The sequence below is a fragment of the Coccomyxa subellipsoidea genome (genome assembly GCF_000258705.1).
Source record: "Coccomyxa subellipsoidea C-169, whole genome shotgun sequence".
NCBI classification, from domain to species: Eukaryota; Viridiplantae; Chlorophyta; class Trebouxiophyceae; family Coccomyxaceae; genus Coccomyxa; species Coccomyxa subellipsoidea.
In genome coordinates this window covers 3,545,857-3,556,036 of record NW_005178042.1, presented here as the reverse complement: position 1 = coordinate 3,556,036, position 10,180 = coordinate 3,545,857, and the positions used below count along the sequence as shown (strand labels likewise).

At 52.9% G+C, this 10,180-nt stretch overlaps 3 protein-coding genes across 3 annotated transcripts; 1 reads left to right on the top strand and 2 right to left on the bottom strand.

Annotated features, from left to right (window-relative positions):
- Positions 1–290: 290 nt before the first annotated feature.
- On the bottom strand, positions 291–4,815 carry COCSUDRAFT_39322 (hypothetical protein; the record flags this gene model as incomplete). The annotated part of the gene is made up of 9 exons (XM_005652224.1): positions 291–545; positions 938–1,109; positions 1,410–1,573; positions 1,958–2,164; positions 3,157–3,551; positions 3,814–3,928; positions 4,158–4,286; positions 4,403–4,504; positions 4,651–4,815. The coding sequence occupies 9 exons, from the start codon at positions 4,813–4,815 to the stop codon at positions 291–293; spliced, it is 1,704 nt and encodes a 567-aa protein (XP_005652281.1).
- Positions 4,816–5,275: 460 nt separating this feature from the next.
- Positions 5,276–7,115, top strand: COCSUDRAFT_34957 (60S ribosomal protein L18a-2; the record flags this gene model as incomplete). Its single annotated transcript, XM_005652223.1, has 6 exons — positions 5,276–5,278; positions 5,454–5,581; positions 5,698–5,761; positions 5,977–6,111; positions 6,592–6,737; positions 7,052–7,115. The coding sequence occupies 6 exons, from the start codon at positions 5,276–5,278 to the stop codon at positions 7,113–7,115; spliced, it is 540 nt and encodes a 179-aa protein (XP_005652280.1).
- An 85-nt stretch (positions 7,116–7,200) lies between these two features.
- COCSUDRAFT_64358 (hypothetical protein) lies at positions 7,201–10,135 on the bottom strand. Its single transcript, XM_005652222.1, has 7 exons — positions 9,939–10,135; positions 9,681–9,817; positions 9,299–9,519; positions 8,861–8,999; positions 8,440–8,551; positions 8,188–8,305; positions 7,201–8,042 (listed from the first exon to the last, which is right to left on the bottom strand). The coding sequence occupies exons 1-7, from the start codon at positions 9,996–9,998 to the stop codon at positions 7,714–7,716; spliced, it is 1,116 nt and encodes a 371-aa protein (XP_005652279.1). The 5' UTR covers positions 9,999–10,135; the 3' UTR covers positions 7,201–7,713.
- Positions 10,136–10,180: the final 45 nt, after the last annotated feature.

Genomic DNA, 10,180 nt, shown 5'->3' with positions numbered 1-10,180 from the left:
CAAAGCTTTACACTGTAAGTGGGCTAATCTGCAAACCACTCATTGAGACACATTGCAATAACCTGGCCACTGCTTACAGATGAGCGGATGATTCAGATGAGCCTTCAGTCTGTATATACCACCGGGTGCACCCCATAAGAGTTGCCCACCACTTTCATCCCCAGGAACTCCAAGTAAGTTGCTCCTTGTAAATACATGTCCTTCCACTGCTGGTACCGCCAATCTACTGGCCAGCACATAACATCAGAACAAAAATTCTGCACAAAAGGATGTCCACTCGCCCCAGCTGTTCATGGGTCCTGCTTGAGCCGCTTGGACCTCCTTCTGGGCAGCTGCTCATCAGACTCCCTCTTCACTGTGACGCCAGCCGACAGCTGCCCTGAAGCTTCCACGGTCTCCAATACGCTCGAGGCAGCTTCCTGCTGATCAGCCCCCTCCACTTGGTCGGCGGCTTCCATTGCAGCATCCTCCGCAGCTGCTGCCGCCTCGGGCTCTGTCTTCACTGCCACGCTCGGCCCCACCTCGTTTGAAGGTGCCGGAGCCTCCTGTACAAACACAGTGCACCGGTGAACTCAGGCTATGAAAGCCTTCAGTCTGCAGTATCCCACTGCAGATATGATCCATAAGGAGTAGCGGTACCACTTATTTGAGCTACAAAGTAATGGGCATTCAAGTGCGCCTGCACCCTCAGTGACAGTTGATTTGCACTGGCATGCAATCATTTATTTAGCACCCAGTACACCCATAGAATGCGTCCCAAATGACAGCGACCACAGCAATGTCCAAGGACTATGTGCAAGGATGCTGCAGATGCATGCCCATTTTGCCTTTATTGCACCACAGCGGTGACAAAGTTAGAGCTTATTGCCTCTCAATAACATCTTTAGATTGCCTGACGGGGACGGCACAGGCATCGACCAGATTTTCAGGATGAAACACTCGCCTTTGATGTGCTTGCAGCTGCGGGCTCGGGTGCTTCTGGGGCCGGTGCTGCCGCTGCAGCCGGCTCTTCTGATTGGCCCTCTGCTGCGGCTTGCTCCTCTAAGACCGGGTCGGGGCCAGCGCTCAGCGCTGTCACCTTCACAATGACCCCCTCATGCAGCCCATACCTGCACACACACATGCTCTGATCTCACATTTCTGAAATATCTTATTCCAGGGGCCGTTAAAATATTCCCCACCATCCTTTCTACAAGCAACTTTGCTGGACAGGCCTGAGCTGCAGAGCTGTCAGGACTCCACAGCGCGCGCTCCTCCCTTATCTTTCAAACAATATGAAGGCCAAGTGTCCACATGCACTGATGTTGGCTCTTGGCAAAAATGCGACCAGCCGTGGGGTACTACTGACTCCCGGACCAGCACGAACAACGGGTTGCAAACAGAGCAGATAGTGACAAAGGGTGAGTCACCTGGCGGCCTGATCGGCGTCCAGGCGGAGAGCGTCCTTGTAGCGCCACTCGTCGCTGGCGTCGTCCCAGAACGTCTCAAAGCGCTCCCCACTCAGCGCGCAATTTGGCTGCGCGTCGTCCACTGGCACACTGGTAGTCTCCTTCTTCACAGGCTCCCTCCCCTCCTGCACCATGAGCGACTTGTCAGTCACCACAGGCCGCTAGGACAGTAATTCAGTTGGGACATGATTGTTCCTCATCCTCTGACCATGTGTGCCCCAACCACACAAGTCCCCGGGAAGCATTCAAGAAGTGCTTATGACGCTGCAGTGGCAACAGGGAAGGACAGCTGTCTAGCAGAAGTAAGAATGCATTGTGCTGCCACTCGAAGGGCTCTCAAGGTTGGATGTGGAGCAGCACAGGACGAGGAGAGGGCGTGCAGCAACTGAAGTGCCATGGGACACCCCGCACGAGGTTCAAGGGAAGCAAAGGAGGCGCCAGAATCATTACAAGGGCAGCACGAGCAGAAGCCGCAATGCAAGGCACGGAGAGGAGGGCATGCCGCGCACCGGAAGGTCAAAGAAGGCGGGGGCGGCCTGCGCGTCGGCGGCGGTGCCGGCGATCCAGTCATCCGCGCGCACGTACCACTGCTGACTCAGCACCCGGCGGCCGGCCCCGCGCGTGCGCCGCCGGTGATGGAACATTCTGTCCAGGTGGCGGTGCCGCAGCGCCACCGTGCACGCCATGAGCTCCTTCAGAACAGCTGGGCTCTGTGCCTGCAACAGAACATGACAGAGGAAGCGGTCAGTGATGGTAGTGTCGGGGCAGAGTCCGACTGGTCAAGCGCACAAGAGGAGGCGAGGGGGGAAGCGGAGCCGGATCTGCCTGCACGGCACAGATGTGTGATGGTAGAGGCATCTTGAGAGAGGAGGGCATGCGTTGGAGCAATTGCAGCCTCTCATATTGAGAGCGTAGGGCGTCTCTATCTGGTATTTCCTAACCTACTTGTGCACTCATGACTAGAACTCGCCACTATTGACTGGCCCATGGCACAGAGTGAGACAAAGCCATGTAGACACGTCCAAGCCTGCCTTCAAGAGGACTCATTGCTTTCTTGGCACTATATCCTCACGACCACTTCATCAAGTATTGAATGGCACTTGCAACACGCATTGAAAGGATGGTGTATAGATTGTAGTCTCTGTTCTGAGTTGGGCAAGGGCCAATCTGTGCACCATGTCTTGGTCATGGTGACAATGATGTGATAGTAAGAGTGTTGTCGAGAAGGAATAATACCAAGCAATGATGTGACCACATCATGTCACAGAATTGACATCCGCATGACTGCCAAGCACGTTCAATTGCTCACCCTCATTCCATATTGACATACATCCGGACATCATATTTGATGCACTTCTGAGAAGCTATTCACACAGAACATCTGTGCTAGCTTCAAGACACTTGCCCCACAACAAGTCATGAAGCTTACAGACTTGCAAGCAATCACTCTCGCGAGCCAAGAGATCAACACACCATCAGGATCTGAGATCCTTTATCAGCTTACAATTTTTAGCACGAGCCTCCTTGCTGAGCATTAAAGCTTCAATGGGTGTGCACATAAACACGCCTATTGCAGCTGACATGCACAGCAAATTGGCCAAGTGATACTTTACATTTACAAGATTACAGAAAATTCCAGAGTGTACAATTTCAACCAAATGTGCTGTCAGAAGAAAATAAAAACAACATGCAAGGAGAGAACATGTACCTTGAGGCGCTCCGAATCAAAGCCCATCTTCCTTTCGTCCACGGTCTTCAGGGGTAGCTCATCAGGCTCAAGACCTGCCCAGTAGTCATCCTCGCTGACACTGCTGGCGGCAGGCTGCTGCCGAGCGGCGTTCCCCGACTGCTGCTGCTGCTTTTTCGCCAGGGCAGCTTGCAGCGCTGCCATGACCGCTGCGCTCGGCTGCGCCGGCCCTGGAAGCTGCGGGAAGCCGGGAAATGCATCTGCCGGCTGCGGCGCCTGCGGCGACGGCTGCCGCGGCGGCGGCGGTGGCGGAAACTGCTGCAGCTGCACAGCTGCATACGGCTGCGCAATGCCAGCTGCTGCCGGGTACAAGGAATGTCCTGGAGGAAACTGCTGTACACCTGGCGCTTGAGGTCCTGCGCGCGATGCCAAATTTTAGTATACTCCAAGCACAAAAATAAGAAATGTCCACAAGAAAAAAATACGGTGCACTTGTGCTCAGGCACAGAAATGCGTGCAGAGGAGGCAAAGCGCTGGGGTCAGCCATGGTCGGAGTATGGCAAGGTGCGGGGAGGCTCGTTGCCTCCGCTCCACAGTGCACTAAAAACTTGCATGCTGTAGCCATGCATTGGTCACGTGTCGGTAAGGGTGCAGGAAGGACCGACAAGGGCAAGCTACCTGCGCTTGTGGGACGGGATGGAGGCGAGGGAGGCGCTGCGAAGGGTGCAGCCGCTCCGTAGCCTGCCGCGGGCCCCAGCTGTGGCTGCGGGGATGGCGGTGCTGGCAAGGGCGCCTGCGAATACAAAGGTGCCGCCGAAAGCCGAGGGTCCGCAAGCCGCACTGGCTGCTGCGCGTACACTGAGGACGCAGTCTGCCTTGTTGCAGGGCGCGCAGCAGGTACATGCTGCACACAGCATCGAAACACATTGTTGGTAAAGCTGTCAGTCTTCATATTTGCAAGCGTAAGAAGCAGAAAAATGCTAATTTTGTAATTTATGATAGAGGTAGATGAAGCCAGGCACCTGCTGGGCCCCTTGCCGCTTGGTGATGGCTGCCAAAGTTTGGTCCGGCAAGTGGCCTTTCCAGAAATTGAACAGCTTCTGCAGTTGAGGTCTGGACTGCGGGGCTGCACTCCAAGCGTTCATGTAAACCTGCGCCAGATTGCAAATGAGGCATTGGTGGCACTTTTTTTTCCCAACCTACGGTTAGGTAGGGCCAGGCAGTTATTCATGAGGGTGAAGCTTTCAAGCGCAGAATGCATCCATACCTCTGGTAGGGTGCGTGAGAACAAGGACGTGTATGGTTGTCTCACATTCTTGATGATGCTGTCCATCAAGTAGAGGCCATAGAGCTTATGCGTTGGAGAGCACTGCACAACCATAACATGTCAATCGCACAGACTATCTTTAGCAGCTTGCAAGAAGTCGAAGTTTGACACAAAATTGCTGCCAGATACCTCGGTAAAGCAAGCGCGAAGGCACAAAATTTTGCTTCCTGAGAGCTGCAGGGTCGCACCTTCAGGATGTGCTTCTCGATAGCTGCAGCTATACTGGAAGCCGCCTTGACGTTTTCGCTTGCCAGCATCGTCAACGTGTTGATGATTGGCTTGGAGTTGAACGTCAGATCCGCCAGCTCGGACACGTACTGAGCCATGAATTCCCTGAGCTCCTGAGCGTCCATACCTGAAGCTGACAGGGGCGAAGGCAGGGTGGGTGGCAGCCAGTCAACGCTTCGAGGCACCTGATTATAGGAAGCAATATGCGTCTGCAGGACCTGCATGGTCAGACCGGCCCCATCCGCTATATCAAGGAAGCCTTCGCACAGATCCTAAACCCCAAAGCCGCTTTCCAGAAAATATAGTAGTGTGTCCCTGTCCTGAGCTAGGATGAGACAAAAAGAGTGCATACCACACTTAAACTTCTCCAACGGTACAGGAATTCGAGAGAGCCTGAATTTTGATGGAGGCTTGGACGGCTGTGGCAGGAGACTCCTCCAGATATCCATGACCCCTTCCAAAATCTTTAGTTTATTTAACCTACAAGATTCCGATGCGTCAATTCGACGGCGATTCTTGGAGACAAGTGGGCTTTCGCATCTCGGCGGCGGTTGATCAGAAAGGAGTGAGGGAAAGATTGCCAAGATGGTGCAGGTATATTTCCTCAAGTCCTCAGTGTAAATGTATTAATGTGATTGTTAGTGGCCCCAAAGCTGCAGCCCTTGCAAAGCTTGGAAGCCAGGATTGAAAGGATTGTTTTGTTTGGGAGATGGAGTGGATTCTTGCAGCTGGCCTTCATCTGACATGCTACTGCACTTTGCAGGGTGGTTACAAGTACCACCAGTACCAGGTGGTGGGACGCCATTTGCCCACAGAGAAGGAGCCAGAGCCAACCATCTACAGGATGAAGCTTTGGGCGACAGACCCTGTGCGTGCAAAGTCAAAGTTCTGGTAAGTAATCGATCGTACTCGTGAGGATCGAAATGACAGCGGAGCTGTTACATGTCTGCAATGGGTATAGGTGGTCTGTGTGATTTACTTGGTTGCTGAGTTTTCCTTCTCTGCAGGTACTTTTTGAGGAAGCTTAGAAAGGTGAAGAAGGCGAACGGGCAGATTCTTGCAGCGAACGAGGTGCAGCTCTAGATCAGCTTTATGCACACTCCTGATGCAGGCAATAAGAGCTTCACGCTGTTCTCAGGCGGAGGATGCCTTGATGTCTCTTTGTATGCAGAAATTTGCATCAGACGTCAGATGTTGATGGCAACACGAGCATCACGCTGGAGGACTGTTCTCATCCAGCAAAATATACACTTGTTCACTCACTTGAAGCCTTGGTGGCTGTGCAGATCTTTGAGAAGAAGCCGACGACTGTGAAGAACTTTGGCGTGTGGGTGCGATACCAGTCCAGGACAGGCTACCACAACATGTACAAGGAGTACAGGGACACCACCCTCAACGGTGCCGTCGAGCAGCTGTACCAGGTATGCTGCTGCACACGACACCTGTCTTCTGACACATGCCCTGAACAGGCCGCAGCTGACAACAACCTCTGCAGCCAGAAGGGAGGCAAGGCGCAGAGGCGAGCATGTCAGTGGGGGCACATAGGAAAGCACCTGTCGGTGCATGTGCCGGCCATGTGCCGTGACTTAGACCACGATTGATGGCCGTTGGCTAGCATCAGATCTAGACTCCCCCCTCTCTGACATAGCAACGAGCTTCGGGCTGCTTTTGCTTGGCAGTCTCGAATGTGCCTGTCGATGACTGGGCTGCTTAGCTTGCCAGTTATTGACATACCCTTCCAGCACAGGCTTCAAGCATATTGTTTCAAGCAGATTGCCGAAGACTTGGACATGCCCGTCAGCACAGTATATCACCGCTTGGCAGTCCCTGGTGTGCACGTCAGCACACCTTCAAGCACACTCCAGCAGATTGCTGAGTGCATACATGTTGTGGCATCGCAGGAGATGGCCTCAAGGCATCGCGTGCGCGCGCCGTGCATGCAGATCATCAAGACTGCCACCGTGCCGGCTGCCCTGACCAAGCGCGTCAACATCAAGCAGTTCCACGACTCCAAGATCAAGTTCCCCCTCACCCGCCGCATGGCCAGGTGCGCTGCCGTCCACATGCTTGGTCCCCCCTCACGGCTGCAATGCAGACACATGCTTACATATCTTGAAAAACTTCCGCCTCCAGACGTGTGAACAGGCATGGGGGATTCGGATGGGCAGGGTGGCTGGTGCCTTTGTAATCGCGTGCAGAACAGTCTGCTGGCATGCATGGCACTTGCTTACATTTGTTTGCAGGGCATGTATGAGTGGATGCAATTCTTTGTGTTTGGATGGGCTCAGACCTGCGATTCAGATGGGGTACAGTTCCGATGCTCACTGATGCTAACTTGTGTGATGCTGTGTGTCCGGACAGGCCATCATCCAGGACGTTCAAGACAACGTTCAAGGCAGTGCGCCCCAACGTTGCCATGCACTGAGCTGCTGCCCGAGCGTGAGGCGGCACATTCGCTTGGGAGTTCTTGCTACAAGAGCATTGCTGAAGTTCAGCACCTTTGCAGTGTTCTAGCCCCATAGTTCTTACACGTCTCTTGCTGGTTTGGCAAAGATCACTGTCGTAGCCTCCTGGCACCCGGTGATCCAAAGGAAAACATGTGAGCACAGGCACCCTTTGTAATAATAAATTTAAAATTGGTGGAGTGTTCACGTCTTGTTCACTGCTCGTGCAAACACGATCACGGTGTGAGGTGGGCAATAGTAAAGACTCTTGCCCACCTCGTGGTCCACAACAAATTCATGGTGCAGAGCTTGGCATCCCACGCATGCATCTGTGAAAATTGTTCCCGGCGCTCTTCTGGGCCAAACTCTGAAAGAAATTATGTTCACTCTACAGTCGGATACCCGTCATTTTCTACATCAGTGATTGCGAATAATATACATGTACAGCAGGGCTCAGTTATACCTTAAGGGCTCTTCACTGTCTGGGGCTGGCAGCCCCACGTAATGAAATTCTATAATATCTAGGACTAGTTGCCATACACCGTCACCTTGAGACTGACACCTCGTGAAATGTCCATCTCAAGCCACGCTTACGTCATATATGTCACCAATAGTCATCAGCACATCCACATGGGGGTACTGCTGCGGCTTAGCTGCAGCAACCAAGAATTCCACTCTCTCTGTCCGCGCCTTTATGATATCTAGATTCTCCAGGATCCAAGCATCGATGCTTGCCTCGTCTCCCTGGCTGTCATTGCTGCCCAATTTTAGCGCATCGGGCGCCTGAGCAGTTCTGCCGCTGTTGAAGGGCAGGCGGGTCTCCTCATGCGCAGTGGGAACACTCCCGTTCCCTGCAGACGTGACGGCTGCTGCCTGTGACACTGCTGTGCCATTCTGCACCTGCGCACCTGCGCACAAATGTCCATTGACATCTGTCAGACCTTAAGGAAAAAAGGTGACCATCAACGATCAACATCTAGGCATGCTGCATCAAGCTTGGTGCTGGAGGGTTTGTGCCAGATCATATCTGCGAGGGACAGGCAATTAGCTCACCATTAATGGGCAGAGGGGCAGTGTTAGTCTTCTCTAGCTTGGTGACGAAGGTCCGGACCGCATGCTGCATCTCAGTCTGGTCCAAGGCTGGAAACTTCCTTCCCTCGGCCCTAATCTCCTGCGGGGTTATTAATGGAACAATGCACATTATGCTGGAATCCTTCAACTTGCAAATGTGAATTAGCACCAGAGGCAGCAGATTGCATCCAGCGTACGGGGTAAAAGAAATTGCATGAAATAAATTGGGCTCACTTTGATGGCAACAGGCGTGGGCGCTCCATCCCCGAGGGGCAAATGCAGTGTGCCGGACTGGTGATTATACTGGTACACAGTGCACAGCAGGGCAGCAGCCTCCTTACCTTCCCTAAAAACAGCACAGCATTCGTCTTCATGACACAGGGATTTCGTGCATTGCTTTCTGGGACCATTTTCTGAAGATCTTGCGCTACCAAGACTCAACAATTTTGTGGCAATTTTGGTCCTGCCACCAATACGCGATCAAGATTCTCAGGGCGCAGCATCATGAGATTCGCAAACGATTGCAATGCAGATAAAAGTGTTTGCCAGTGCTGTAGGACACAGTCAGCCAATGACACATTTCTGTAGTCATCACGAAGCGAAATGATATTCTTATTTGGGGAGAGGCAAAGCTTGCCTGTAGGCTTCAAGGGACTGGCCCAATTGGAGCTCGACCTGTCTGAGCTCTGTGAGGAAGTAGGCCCCCTCCGTCTCATGCATGCGCTTCAGCTGGGGCGTGGTGAGGAATGTCACAAAAATCTCCACCGCTGTTCCCGGCGAGTACTCCAAAGTGGCTGCAGCACAAGCAGCAGACTCCAACTCAAACCTTCATTCACTCAAGAGGTGCACTTTTGCATTTGCATCTGCAGCAAGTTGGGTGGTATGCATTCCTGGCAGTAAGACGATTCATAAACAAGTACAGAAAGACACAAATGACAGGACTGAGGCATTCACGCCCAGAAACACAGAGGAGTCTGCACCTGCAGCAATTGAGGTGGATGCATTCATGGCAATAAGACATCCCACATTTCAAAGAGGAACATACACAAATGACAGGACTGTGGCATTCATGGCCAGACAGACACAAGAGCACCTGAACAAGAGCCATAGCTGGTGATGCATGGCGAGTAGGCCACGTCGAAATTCGGGAGGACGCAGCGCACGACGGGGATGAGCACGCCGTCACGGAAGAGCATTGGAGGGTATTTGCGCAGCAGCTGCTCAGGACCAGCATTGGAACCCACAGCCAGCACTGGTGTCCTGATGTCAGTTGGGGACCACTGGATTCCCAGCTGCTCCAGCACAGTCTGTGCTCTGCACGGCAATCCACAATATCAGAGTCAACAAGGGGTCCCTGATCTCAGATTTCTGCCCTGATGTCAGGTTTCCAGCCGTCGCACAAGGGCTGCAGAGTGTTACATCTGTAAGGTGACTTGCATACAGAGCACACATCAATCGATCATGGGTGGGCATGCCTTTGCTGCGTGCCATCTGGAGCAGTTATTTGGAGGCTGCCAAGATGCTGGGTGCCTCCCCATGCTGCGTCTTCGAAAAGGTATACAGAGCCGCTGATGTACAGGAAAGACGAGCTAGGTCTGGCATAAGGATAGCCCTGCATGCCGGATCCCACGAGTCAGCACTCGATCAAGTGTTTACATCTATTCAGGAGTTTGCTCGATATCTACATGCAAACCTCCCTGCCTTCGTTTTGCACATGCAGGCGACAAGCTCACCTTAGCACGGGCGAGCCGAGCGATGTTCGAGGGTTGGTACAGAGCACAAATGCGTGTCATTTTCAACACTTATGAGTAAATCTCATAAATGCGAGAGCGCCAGGCAAGACAAATCGATCGGTCAGATCAGTAGCAAACCATTGGTGCGCTCCTGCTGGCACCCCTACCCTTGCAGCAGAAGCAGTATCTCTTTCCAGATATATCTAAAAGGCAGGAAATCGAAGAACTTCAAAGAGAAGAAG

Coding starts and splice junctions, on each gene's coding strand:
- COCSUDRAFT_64358 (XM_005652222.1), bottom strand. CDS start 9,998: ATGACACGCATTTGTGCTCTGTACCAACCCTCGAACATCGCTCGGCTC. Junction 9,818..9,938: donor CTCGGCTCGCCCGTGCTAAG/GTGAGCTTGTCG, acceptor TCCGGCATGCAG/GGCTATCCTTATGCCAGACC. Junction 9,000..9,298: donor CAGCTATGGCTCTTGTTCAG/GTGCTCTTGTGT, acceptor CTTGTGCTGCAG/CCACTTTGGAGTACTCGCCG.